The 14660-nt window shown below is 33.6% G+C and overlaps 2 protein-coding genes across 3 annotated transcripts in view; both read left to right on the forward strand.

Annotated features, from left to right (window-relative positions):
* The first annotated feature begins 294 nt into the window (after positions 1-294).
* LOC126867891 (U4/U6.U5 tri-snRNP-associated protein 2) lies at positions 295-2806 on the forward strand. 2 transcript variants are annotated; one of them, XM_050622965.1, is made up of 9 exons: positions 295-533; positions 829-1107; positions 1183-1358; positions 1432-1657; positions 1736-2022; positions 2089-2217; positions 2277-2338; positions 2407-2629; positions 2698-2806. In XM_050622965.1, the coding sequence occupies exons 1-9, from the start codon at positions 455-457 to the stop codon at positions 2743-2745; spliced, it is 1509 nt and encodes a 502-aa protein (XP_050478922.1). In that variant the 5' UTR covers positions 295-454; the 3' UTR covers positions 2746-2806. The 2 variants fall into 2 exon arrangements, with proteins under 2 accessions (XP_050478922.1, XP_050478923.1); XM_050622966.1 differs by lacking the exon at positions 2698-2806 and having other exon boundaries at positions 2277-2333; positions 2407-2583.
* A 431-nt stretch (positions 2807-3237) lies between these two features.
* LOC126867835 (rap guanine nucleotide exchange factor 2-like) overlaps positions 3238-14660 on the forward strand; it is a 249371-nt gene continuing 237948 nt past the window's right edge. Inside the window, exon 1 of the mRNA XM_050622811.1 lies at positions 3238-3530. The gene's annotated coding sequence lies outside the window, so the exon portion shown is untranslated. The remainder of the gene's footprint in view (positions 3531-14660) is intronic.

The raw sequence follows: 14660 nt of genomic DNA on the forward strand, positions 1-14660 counted from the left end.
ATTAAATTATACATAACCTTATTAATACTGCTTCGTTATGGAAAAAGTTTCTATTTCAAATTTGATTTCAAATATATACTTTTATTAATTTATTAAAACTAAGATATACTAATAATCTTTTAAATGAGGGAGAATATATTAAATGTTTTTTTTAAATATTATATTAAATATTGAAATATTTTGCAAAGAGAAATAAAGGAAATGTATTAACATAGTTATATGTATGATATAAATCTATGTTTTTATTAACTCTTTATTTAAATATAATAAAACAAAGTAAAATTATCAACGCCATTTTATTTTTTAATTACGTTGTAGGTTAAATATATGTCAGTTTCTATAATATTTGCAAACGTTAGTTTTTATTAATGATTTTTACATACTAGTATTTATTCATTACTCATTTACGAATGTATCGCTATATAAAAATGATTTACCTGAACTGCTAACAAAAATGGCGACAAGTAAATCAGGGAATCAACAGAAAATAAAATTAGTGATAGAACGAAATAATTTAGATGAAGGCATTGCCAGTGAGTATTTTTAATTATTTCTTGCATGAATTAATTATTATTCACTTTAAATACTTATTATAAAATGTCACGAGTTTATTGTTTACATACTTGAATTTTAAGGTTAGGTGATGATTCCTTTATTTTAATCACCTTGATTAACCTATTCTAAGTAAAAATATACATTATTTTGGCATTTATGGACTTGACCTTACGTTAAATAAATTTAATCCTTTCAAAATATGTAATTTTTTTAAACATAGTTTCTAACTTAAAAATAATTAAAATACATTACGATTATTTTTTCTAATTACAGAAAAAGCTAAAATTATAAAAACAAATTCAGAAGCTCCACGATTGTGCCCTTATTTAGATACAATAAATCGCCAATTTTTAGACTTTGATTTTGAAAAACTATGTTCAGTATCATTGTCAAAAATTAATGTATATGCTTGTCTTGTATGTGGAAAGTACTTCCAAGGTAGAGGTACAAACACTCATGCATATACACATAGTGTAGCTGAAAGTCATCATGTTTTCTTAAATTTACATACATTAAAATTTTATTGTCTACCTGACAATTATGAAATAATTGGTAAGAAAATATTATTTGACTATTTTGTTTATATCAAAAGATAATGATATTTCTTAATAAATAACTGTTACTCAGATTCATCATTGGATGACATAAAATATGTTTTAAATCCAACATTTGATAAAGCACAAATTGCACAATTAGATAAAAGTGATAAATTATCAAGAGCCATAGATGGATCGCTATATTCTCCTGGTATTGTGGGAATGAATAATATTAAAGCAAATGATTATTGTAATGTTATTTTACAAGTGAGTCAGTTTGAAATATTTAAATTTCTTTAATTTTATCTTATGAGATAATTATAAGAGTTCAATATTTTAGGCACTTTCTCATGTTACACCTTTAAGAGATTTTTTCTTAAGAGAATCTAATTATTCTCATGTCAAGAGGCCACCTGGAGACTCTTCTTATCTTTTAGTTCAACGATTTGGTGAATTAATGAGAAAATTATGGAATCCCCGTAATTTCAAAGCTCATGTCAGTCCACATGAAATGTTACAAGCTGTTGTTTTATGGAGTAAAAAGAGATTTCAATTTACTGAACAGGGTACAAATAAAATTATATTACAACAAGTAAATCACTTTTTTATTAATAACTTTTATATATTGAAAATTCAATTTTCAGGTGATCCAATCGATTTTCTTTCATGGTTTTTAAATGCCCTTCATTTAGCATTAAATGGTACAAAAAAGCGTGATTCTAGTATAGTGTATAAAACGTTTTTGGGTCATATGCGGATATATACACGAAAAATACCGCCACTTGAATTGGATGAAAGTCAAAGAAGTGAATTACTTCATACGGTAGAATATGGCGAAACTGTAACAGAAAGCCCATTTTTGTATTTGACATGTGATCTTCCACCACCTCCTCTTTTCAAAGACCAATTTACTGAAAATATTATTCCTCAAGTAAGTATCGAACCATAAGCTTTGATCATCACAGTATCAGAAAACTTATCTTTTTTTTTATTATAGGTCAATTTGTACACATTATTGAATAAATTTAATGCTGTAACTGAAAAAGAGTATAAAACATATAAAGAAAATTTTATGAAGAGATTTGAAATAACAGAACTTCCTCCTTATCTCATACTTTATATAAAAGTAAGTATATAATGGCGTATTAATATTATATGTTCATCTTTTATTTTATTTTTTTACAGAGGTTTACAAAGAACACATTCTTTGTGGAAAAAAATCCCACCATAGTTAATTTTCCAGTTAAGTACGTAACTTTTAATAATATTATTATATGACAATGTGAAAGAACTTAAAAATATATACTGCTTTCAGAAATGTAGATTTTGGAGATATTTTAACACCTGAAGTAAAACAAAGACATCCATTTACAACATATGATTTGGTAGCAAATATAGTTCACGATGGTGAACCTGGTCAAGGAACATATAGAGTTCACATTCTACATAGAGCAACTGGTCAGTGGTACGAGTTGCAGGATTTACACGTAACTCAAATTTTGCCACAAATGATAACATTAACTGAAGCATATATACAAGTGTGTATTAACAACGAACATTTTGAATAATAGAGGGAAAATATACATATGTTTTTCTCTTTTTTCAGATTTATGAACTAAAAAATGATGTATATTCGGAAAATGGCAACAATTAAAGAAGAAGAACGATGTGATAGACGTAATTTTATAAATAAAATGTTTCAATTTTTCACTTTACCTTATTTTTTATTTCATAATATCCCTAATAAATCAAAGATAATAAATAATATAATAAGTTTAAAAACTGACGTAAAGATACAGCACATGAAATAATTCACTACAATTTGTAATAATTTCTATATTTCAAAATCGCAGATAGTTTGTTAAAAGTTATATCTAAATTAAACATTTATCAGATTTTCTCGTGTTAATCATTTTATTAATAAGATTATCGTAAATTCGAATTTAGTAAAAAGAAAATTGTGATTGCTAAATCCTTTTTACATGTATATGTATAGCATCTAACCCTACGGACCGCCGATCGTGTCGAAAGCTGCCGAACTTTGCCGAGAAGATCGGAAGTACAAACTGGAAGTACAGTCGTGACGATCGGTGGGGAGAATCGGGTTTGGTGGGGATCGGAGTGTCGCGCCGAAGCCAAAGCGAACCGGAGTAGAGTCACAGCCGGCCACGCGAGACGGTCATGAGCGAACGTTTTCTACGGTTCGCGGTTTTTCCATCGTTCTTTCGGTTGTGCTTTTTTTCCTTTTATTCGTAGTGTACCGGGACAACGTTTTTCGTATATCGTATCCAATCGCGTTAGTGATACTGACGTTTTTCTGTTCCTAGTCATATAGTCGATTGTCGCGAGTGATTTTTTTCTGTGTGTACATACATTGTGTTGGCTAGTGTGTTCTCAGCACGTGGATTATTGCTGGTGGGATCGACGTTTGCTTGAACGGTGAGTATCCTTTCTTGTTTCCATAAAAACTTTAAAAAAGTTCTTTAAGTTTCCTCGCGCATGAGTTATAGCTTATAAGATACGTAGATTTACAAATATTCGTGAGACATAATCATTGGAAGATAGGATGTATGTTTAAGAACTTTCGAAAATTATAATAGTTTGTTAGCGGTAACGATTTTGTAATATTTTGTGTGACCGACACTTGAGAATCTCTATTACCTTTAAAGCGTTCCCGCGTAAGGTTATATAGTGGATGCGTATTTGAAGAAACTGTTGTGGTGTTCTGACGAGTGGAACATCTACAAACCGAAATGCATACACTAGAAAAAATTTACTGTGGCTACTTTTATTTTCCAATGCAGTGTCTTTTTTTATCAGATTCTACATTTCATTTTCATAGTATGAAATTCTTATAGTCATATGAAAGTGCTAATAAATGATACGTACATAAATGGTATAATAAGTAAAATAGTACGAATACTCTTTATAGCTACTGTTTATACATATGTGATTGTTTTGATGTACTGAGTTAATTCTAATACGCATTCATTGTAACCATAGCCTAAGATTGTTTTGTATACAAACGCGTAGAAACCTATTTCACTATCAAGATGTGGAAGACTCGAAAAATTGAAGCGGGATAAAAACGCGGGACCCACGTTTCGATGCTAATTCTCTTATGGCTCGGTTATTCTTGTACACATTGACCACGATTATTCCGATTTGTGTCGGCGTGTTGGCAATACACGCTACCTTCCAGTAACCGCCCCGAATACCTGTTTCATGCGAACCTCAAAAAAACTGTCTGATTGCGTGGCCTCCGTGGCGGAGGAGCGAGTTTGAACGTTCCTCGGTTAAAAAGAGGGGAGGTACGTTGACTCTCGAAGAAGCTGCGAGTTTCGGATTCCTAGCATCTCGCTTGGTAATCGTTGCATCGCGTAAACCAGTTTCCGCGTGCGAGAGGATCTTCGATGACATATTGAACGTACGTCATCGGCGTCGCGTATTATGTATGTGAGATTGCCGTTTTTCTCAACTTTGCGTTTTTACATACCATAGGTAGTATCTATGTATGTTACTACGGACATAAAATATGTTAAATGTTGATTATTTTTTGTGTATTTGTAAATTAGGTAGAGTTTTATGATAAAGAGATTAATGTGGACGCGAAAGAAATATGGCGTCCGAGATCTTTGTACACATTGATGATTAATACCTAGATATTTTAAAATATTTTATATTTTGAAGGAATTTTACGATATAGCGAGTATGTCTGCTGTAAATATGATCTTGGATTTCGTTGTTAGAAAACGATATTTATTTTACGAATTAAACATTTAATCAATATTCGAATTTGGTACAGAAAAGGAGATAAGAAACGTTTATATGAACCCTTAGTAATAATTTTATCGTGGAATGTTGTTAATCTACCAATTAAAAAATGGATTGTTATATCGAATACAAATACAACCAATTAGAGTAGGTAAAGAAATTCGTACGAAGAATACCAGATAGTGTCATTCATCGTCACAAAGATGGGGTATATTTCGAAAAATGAACGACAAGTCAAAAGAAGGGGCAAAAATCGCGACGATAATTAGGAGTTGGTAACAAAGGGCAGGAATTGCGCGATTTTCCTCGCGTATATGTAAACCAAAGGGCTGGATGGGAAATTCTGGAACTGCAGAGGATGTCAACGACATGACTGTGGAATGTTTTAAGCGTGGGTAGTGTATTAAGCAGAAATACATATCGTATGATGCACCGTTTCGCTTTAAGATCTTCCCCTGACGCTCACGTTCTGCTATGCCTAATATTTCAACGTCTCCGTATTTTGTTAGAGCCGCGTATGTAGAGAGAAGAGCAAGAAACGCACCCGTTCTTCTCTCATGTCGCTTTTTAAGTTCGTGTACTTCCCCGCGATCCGCTCATGGACGTAAAAACGTGTCAAGGATGGAGATCATGGTTGTATTCATCTACGAGAAACATCCTTGAGGCACTTAAATATCGATTGAGGATACAGGAGTGCGTTGTCAAATGCTTCCTGTCGAAGCTGTTCGAATATGCGTACTCGTAACACACCTAGTTCTTTGTTTCTTCCACGCACTATTTTATTCAGTTTGAAAATGTAATGATATTTGAAGCATTTCTTTCTTCTCTCTCTCTCTCTCTCTCTCTCTCTCTTTTAAGGAGCGTATATCAGTTTACTACTCTTATAGGAAATTTTATTGATATTTTTGAGAAAAGTTTATAAATTTAATTTATTGTTTCTGTAGTAGTTAATAGTACGATATTGAAAATAAATTGGATTTAGATGGTTTTTACGAGGGTGGATTTATATATAAATATCACTTACACTAAATATTTTTGCGTTTGTATTAATTAATATTAACAAAAATTGTTAATGATTACTAGTGATAGCGAAGAGGAAATATTAGCTTTTTAATGAAACTAGTTTTAATTTATTTCCCTCCAAACTGGATTTACATCAACTTTTGGAAAAGGAATATTATTACATTTGTCCATCGATATTCTGTAGCATTCTGATGCAAAACAAGGTGATAGTTCTAATTTGGAAGCATTGATGGCTAATCTATGAATACATAATTGGAATGGTATTTAGTGACTTTTTTTCCGAGTTTTTAAGTCCATAATGAAGTCGATTAGATAAAGGTATCTTCTCGTTTCTGGATAATTAAGCAGAACGATCGTATTTTTGGTAGTGATGGAAGCTGTGGAGTATGCAGCTTAGCATGTTTTTACCGACTTGAATCTTAAGCTTATTAGGATACTGACATTACTGTCGAGTATTCAGTCGCCTAAGGGCATATAGTCTTTTTTCTTCTGTAAGTTAGGCGAGACCGTTTAACACGTTTCCATACACGCGTATCGAGATACGTACGCGTAATCCATTCAGTATCGAAGAACAGGAAATATCGTGTATTTTACTCTGTATTAGTAGACTGTGGATATGGCTCTTGAAGCACATTATATAATACGTTAATTCGAAATAATGAATTATTGAACGTATAAAATTCCAAGGAAAACAGGATACTTCTTCTCGATACGATGTTTCTTAAATCTAAATTATATTTATCCTATTCCTTCCTAACTCTTTCAAGATTAAATTCTTTTTATCCTATGAGAAAAATTGTTTTTTCATCAATTATACATCATAGAAACATATATCTCGTGATTTTGTAAAGAAGGCATAGTGTACTACAACTCGAGATCAGTTTCGATCAGATCGAAAACAAATACATTCATCGGTTAGTTAATTAGTAATTTATTAAAGTTCAATGTTTCGTACGCGTAACATTCCCAGTTTAATTATACGTGTATAAGAGCGTAAAATATTATACAAGAATATTTGATACACATCTTGAACCGAGTTAGACAAAGATCCACAAGAGCAAGTGCAATGCGAAACCGTGAAAGTTAAAGATTTGCAATCCAAGTGTGTGTAAGGTTCAAGACTATAACAGCGTAAAATAGTCCGTGAAAATATTTAGTTCGACATATATGAAAGTATAAATCGCTATTTTCAGTCTACAAAATCGTAAAATATTATACTTCGACTCTTATATCGAACCTGATCCAAGAAGAATCAACAACCGAAAACTTTCTATATCGTGGCGGAAAACTCGGGTGATAAGAGAGTCGCAATTACAGAAAGAAAGTTGGTGCCCGTAGGTATTAAACGAGGGATCTCTTCTTTTCCTCCATTCATCGACGGTTCACTACGAGAGGAGGCTACGATTGTTTTCCCTCGGTGCAGGAAGTCGCTCGCACGCGAAATAAATCTGCAAGTCGGAGAAAGTTGTGGGTTTTGTCGTTGCCTTCATCGTGGCATCCTGGTTCTCCGTTGGTCGTTGAATGTGGAGTATAATGTGACACAAAGAACGTAGCCCTCGTCGTTGCGTGCAGGTAGATAGAAGGGAGAAGAAACTGCACGAGGAACAGCAGGTGCCCAGCTGTTACGTTGTAACACCTATACGCATCTGCCTATAGGCGAACGATTAAGGCTACGATGGAGTCTGTCGTCGGTGAATTGGGTTACACTGGTCACGTCGCGCGAAGATTATGAGGTTCTGAGCCGCGGAGTACCCAGCAACTCCTCCGTATCTCGGAACAGTTAGAAGTCGATGGTCCGATTAGAATTCCACGCAGAACCCCGTATTATCGCCTGCCTGACCGTGACTCGAACGGAGTCTGCCTTTTGTGTTTTTACTATATCGTTATTTCATGGTGATTCTGTTACGCGTTTGTAGATTCCACGAGGTATTAAATATCCGTGCTAGATATAGTTTCGTAAAGGAGAATGACTGCTTAATCGAAGAAATTTTTCGCAGATTTTCGTACAACAGGTGTGACGCTATAGTAGAGTCTTTGGAGTTTTATAAGGAAGTTTTTAGTAATTTTGCTATGAAGTTGTGCCAATATTTGCGCTAAGTATTATTTTACCATGCCGTAGATAACTGTTTAATTGAAGGAATTTTTCTTTTGTTTTTACACAATGGAGATGATGCTATAGTAGAGTTTTCAGGTTTTTTTAGGAAATTCTTAGTAGTTTCGCCACGAAAGAAATGTTTTTTCCTTTATTCACGAAGAAAGCTTTCACAGTTTTATTGGAATTAAAGAATTTTTGGTAATTATGTTATTATACCATCTGAATGTAAAGGAGTTAATTATTCGATGAGGGAAATATTAAATAGATGTGAAACTTTGTTCCTCTGAACGAAAATTTTCGTTAGTACTTTATTCACTGGACAAGAAATAGCAGTTCCAACCAAAAGTTGCCTATTAAGAACGTTAATTTGCACGCTTTGTGACGTAATCACGTTACGTGTATGCGGTACGTAAACGTTGAAAACGCTTTGATTCTCGTGAAAAGATACGAATACGTATTGTAGGAAGCACATGTTATCGTACCTAATATCTAGAGAATCTTCCATGCATAAATACCAAAGTCACACACGCGTATTGCACTGTTAAATGTTGCAAAATTATAACAAATAATCGCAGAACTATTTTTTGAACCAATGATTTAAGCGATTTTAATGAACGATTCTTCTTCAGAATTTGTGAAGAAGACTCTGATCTATTTAGCAGTTGACCAGTCTTTAATTAGAAATACTTACACTTATTTTAAACGTATGATTAGTTTCTTTACGATATATTTATGGAAATGTTAGGACATTCTCATCAGCTGCCGCTGCATTAGACTGCGTTAATCGTCGTTGAAACTCGTTTTGCCAGCTTTAAATCCGCAAATCTAAGGATGGCCGGTGTTTTTTGATACAACAGACGTGGAACAGCTTGTAATGGTCGACTGCTTCCTGATCTTTTGACACTTTCTTTTTGCGAGAAGAAAGTAATATTTGCCAAAGGATTTACGTCTTCCTTAATAGCGAATTGAAGCTGTGCAAAAGTAACCAGGAAATCATTTCATTAATCCCCCTTGAGAAATGCGCGTCGCTTAATGTACCATATAATAAATCGAAGTTCAATTAAACGAAGGCGAACATGCTTGTAAAGGGTAGTCAAAGATAAAAACTCTTAGAACTTCGTGAAAAACTTTATAAGCATTCTTGTAAGATTTCATTTCATCTTATAAGAAATCCATAGAGAAACTGAAGATAAATTCCAATCTAGTCAATTGCAAAGAAACAAATACATTTTTCATGACTGTTGGTCCATCGATAGCGTGAAACTTCTGTCTCAAAGGAAACAAAAAGAATGAGAAATGAAGAGAAACAGGTTCAAAGCCACTGTATAACGAAATAACGCGTTTGCGAGCGTCTCATTCGTTTCTTTCCAAGTTACACAGCTTTATTTCCTCTCGAATGATCGAGATCGAAGTTTGTTAGATAGTTTGCTATACACGAAGAGAATAGAGATTGCAACTTTGGAACGTCGTGGATAGATTTTCGAACGAAAGAATGTCGCTCGAAGGCAGTTTCGTTTTTCCGTATAGCTATCTGCGAATTCATTTGGAATTCGCGTATGTTACCTGTACGACGCTTCTCGCCCAGTTGACTAGCGTCCTAGAATCGCCCACAAACTGGGACAAACAAGCGCCTTTCGCAAATTTTGAAATCTAGGACGGCCGTCTAAAAGGAAAACTTCTTCTTTGATGGAGACCTCGCGCTGTTTTTGCATAAGAGAGAAACTGATTGGTTTTCGTTCGGGTAATAGCGACGTTAAACGAGCCAGACTCTTTGAACAGATGTTTTGGTATGCGAACAAGTGACGATAGAAACAACGGGGAAAGGTTGTTAGTGAAATTCGAAAAGCGAAGTGTGAATATTTACGGTTCTTCGATGCTACGTCATGCTAATTGTGTTATAGATGAATCTTAATCCACGCTATAATCCTTATTATCTCTTCAAATAATTGTAAACTATCTTTTCTAAATAATATTAATTTTAAATAATTACATCAAGCTATCGAGGAGTCGTGAATAAATTTCTGACGAAGATAATTTTCTATTTTGCTGAAAATGGGAATGCACGATAGGATGAATAATAGAGTTTAACGGCACCTTGAATCAAGAAACTGAGATCGTATCAAGTACGTTAGGCCTGCGGGTCGCTTGTTTGCGTAATCTCTAAGTCGACGTTAGGATTCTGTAACAAGTTGTACAGGTGTTGAAAACATAGTGTTTATCCTAGTTTATACGTATAAAGTAGGATGTTGCAATTATACAATTCGAGGAAAAATCTCTTTGGTAACATCTTTCTTCTTTACGCACGTAATATTTAAAATAGTATAGATATACAATATGAGATAAATTAAAAAGATTATGTAGAATATGAGAAAATTGGGCAGAGCGAGAACACGTATAAATAATTTGCTAAAAATTGTTTTCGGGCGAAGAACAATTTTTAATTAATAGTTGTAAAAATTTCGAGGACGGAAGCACTGCATATTATTTTTTTTTGAAGCGATATTACGTCTCTTTTTTAGCTCGACAGCAAACAGCGTATATTGCAGTGATTCATTCAGTTTTAACGATTGTCACTGATTAACCTCATTTAAGCTAATGACTTAATCATATGTATTTTAACGATGTATTGTAGCTGCACCTTCTTCGCTATCCGACAACTTCAAACAGTCATTTTTTCCAAGAAACAATGTCGCTGAAAAAATAGTGGTTTCAAGCTTCGATTAAATTCTTCAACGTTCGCTTCGGGAGAAATATACGATGTAGAAACAATACGAACAATAGATCTCGTATTTTACCCTTAAAATAATATAGACAAATAAACAGAGAAACAAATATAAAAATTTACAAGTACATCATTCATAACTTATATTTATTCGGAACTATTGTTACTTTCGAAATTTCTAGAATATCAACTTTTTCGAATAATCTATTCCAAAACTGCATGAAAATAGGAAAAGACGCGTTGTATTTTTTATTATCCTAATAGATCGCATACAAAAATAAGGAGACACAAAGAAGGATCGAATATTTCGCGTGCATTGTAAAACAATTACACGACACGCAAAGTACGTACCCCAACCTATATATATACATATTCACTGAAACGATAAAAAAGATAAGATCATTCAATAGCCTAAAAGGAATTGATTCTAAAAGCAAAAAAAAAAAAACAAAAAGAAACTAAAACTGTACGCAATCACGACTTCTGCCAAGAAAGTCGTGGCAAAGCGTGTCGACAAAAAAGACACTCGAGCGAGAACAACAGAACGATGCGAATAAACAGTCGACAGGTGGAAAAGCTGTAAGGGCGTTGTTGGCCCTGCCGGCGCGACGTGACGCGCACACTTTCGGCGCTCTTCTTTACGCGATGATTAGAAGCGGAAGGACACCGTCGTGACACGTGCAGATTGAATACAATGGTCACGGTGTACCCTCATTTACGTAATGCACTACGAGAAAGAGACAATGCCGTCTGGCGCTTCTCTCGTTTATGATTCGTTGCCCGGGAGACACGAAAAGAAAAATTACAGGGTGGTTCGTTGCCGTGTCGTTACCGCCTTTCGGACGTGAGATCTCGAGAGTTTCTCCATTTCTCTCGGTCCTTTGCCTCGTATACATATCCTTCCTCTCTTCTTTCAACGTGTTAACGCGTATTTGCCTTTTACAGAGTGCAAGAGATGGAAAGAGATTTAAATGCATCCTCGTAGTCGAGCGTGTAGGTGCAACCGCCAATGACTCGATTTCTCTGGAGACTGTTTTTCTTTTTCTAGCTTCTTTCTCGTCGTTTTCTTTTTTCTGTGGTCGTCTGATGCGTTGCTACGCCACCGACAAGCGGAAATCTGGTCGGCGGAATTGCAATTAATTAAAAAGTTAAACGGCTCTGATGATCGCACGCCGCTTCTAGCGCGCCTCTTTCGTGATAGTTATTACGATTTCTTTCTCTTTTACTTCTTCTTTTAACGAGCTCGCGTTGCCGGCTTCGGTAGACTTCCTTTTATTTTTCTACTTACGATTAAGTAGCTGCCGAACAATTAATCTTATTGCGATGAAATGGATGACAAGAATCACGCGATGTTGGAAGAATATTTGAACGAACGCTCTTTTTTAGCGAGATTTACCTTTTCTTTTTTTTGCAAGAGTAGTGGATTAGATATTATTGGTTTGTTACACGCTAAAAATATCGTTAGTTTTGGGATATCTTTAGAAATTAATCGTTTAATTAATTAATGACGAGCTAACATGAAAGTATACTCTTTCGTCTAATAAAATTATACTATAATATTTATTAAGAATAATATCACAGTTAAAAAATTGTATTAATCTTTTTTCTTCTTTTTAACAGTAAGGAATTTCTATAAACGGTACCTTATCGAAATGCTTTTATCGAAATGTAAATAATAAGACACGCTATTTTGATGTCTTTTAATACGCGTAATTTAAATTTATAAGCCGCTAATTTCACAAACCAATAACGGATCCTGCTTTTAATTATATTATTAATTTATTATTAATTTGTACATTTTCGTCAAATTCAAATTCATTATTACTATCTATAATCGACCAAAGTAAGTAACCTAATATTTATAAACGGTAGTGTATTATTTAATTGATCATTAATTTTTATTATGACGTCTGTGAATATTAGCATTAATAGATCCGTAAATGGAAGCAGAACTTGATTTTTATTAATGTTTGACGTTAACGTTTAATGAAATTACGGCGTTAAAGCTAGTCTTAAAATAAACGCGTATCGTGTTGAGCATTTTGAATCAATGGTAATAACAAATTCTCTTCCATAAATGATGCGCGAGATGATGCTAAAATTGCTTTGCACCTGTACGATCGATAAATGACACTACATCCACGTGAGGTTACGAGGAAGTGCTTCCTCGAAGAAGAAAGGCGGAAGATTGGCTTCTTCTTTCGTGACAGAAAATGGTCTGAATGAGACATCACGGAATGGAAAGGTCTGAGTGGCAAGGAATAAGAGACTTGTATGCGTGTGTATATGTAGTTTCAGCTATCGAAAAAGCGATCGTGCTTATTCTTTGGAACGAAAATCTCGTGATACAGTCAAATTTCCTGTCTCTGGTTGTTATGTAAAGGAACAATCGGAAGTGAATTTGCGCGAGTAGATATATGTTAGAATTTTTTAAAATAACCAAAGTAATGTCTAATTAGAATTCATGCGATATTTTTTTTTTAGTACAATAAAGAATGTCTCTCTTTTTTGGAGTGTTTGTGAGCTTTTTAATAATTTTTTAATTTAGTTCGACGAAATTCTGATTTCGTCTAAAAGCCCATCTATATCTATTTTTTATCATTGTTTAATTAATTGCAATTTGGAAAATTTTAGAGCGAATGATACTATCTATCAGGTTATTTCACGAGTAACATCGATTCGTCTAATTAATTCGATTAAAAAATTACCAAAAAGTGGAAGAAATAGTTCTCGTTATTCTTCAAAATAATATTTTTGTGTTTTAAAGTTTTAGATATAAGCATGACGTTACTTACGAAATGATTTAATATTATCCGATTTTCATTAGAAATTTTACTTTCGTTAAAAAAACCCATCTGGCAAACGTTTGATAATAATAATTACACGTTATCTTTCAACTGTTACGTATGTTTAAACGATTTGAGTGAAACGCAATTGCGCTGGTTCGAAATACGAAACTCATAGTCTGGAAACTCTGGAGTGTTGATACTACGTCGTTTCTAGAAGCTATGTGTAATAGTTGGTCGAACAGTTTTTAATTTCGCTGAAACAGAAAAAAACTTGCCGTCTCTGCTTGCTTTTACTATAAAAACATCTAATAATACGACTTCCTTTCATCTTTTCGTTATATTTGAGAACGTATCTTGTTCATCTGTCGGTAGTCTCTTTGCTATGTGTAGCAAATAACAGGAAGGCGTACGTAGGGTTTCATATAGAATATGTATGTACGTAGTTTCCCATTGTGAATATAAATCTTTGTTACGAATTTATACGATGTCGGATCTCTTAGTATTTCTAGGTAACTAAATTTTCTTCATAAATATACATCGCTAGACAGCGTATAAATAACAGGAGAGACATAGCAGCAGGTGGAATGTTCTGTAAGGATTTTATTGTAAAAGTTTTGTAGGGAGATATTATGCTTGTAACATTGGATTAGTGGCGAGTTATGAAATGTTAAATAGCTAGGATTCACTAATGTTTAACCATTTGTATTGTTGCCAGAAAATTAAACAGTCATTTTTATTTCGAATATTTCCTCCAGTATCTTCGAAGGAGATTAGCGACTTTTTAACAATTAGAATGCTTAATCTACGTTAAACTTGTACTTATTAAAATACAGTGCAAAGGTGTCTGACAGATATCGAATAGCAGATACGAATACATAAAATTAGAAAAGTCTCTTTTCTAACGATTTCATCGTTATGCTGATTGCTCTGTTAAATATACGACATTTTCAATTGTGACAATATTCAGTGCACTTTCATTTTTTAAAATTTAAAAATTGCATGCCTGATGTATGCATCTTTGAGAAGATGTATCTGGATTTATGTAGTTCAAAACGATTTGGACTTTATGAGGTACAAATTTAAATAGATTTGATTAGAGGCAACGCGTGAAATAAAAAAATTGTATCTATAAATTCAAATTATTTAAAGATTAAGCGTACATTCAC

Source organism: Bombus huntii, chromosome 7 (assembly GCF_024542735.1).
Source record: "Bombus huntii isolate Logan2020A chromosome 7, iyBomHunt1.1, whole genome shotgun sequence".
Taxonomy (NCBI): Eukaryota; Metazoa; Arthropoda; class Insecta; order Hymenoptera; family Apidae; genus Bombus; species Bombus huntii.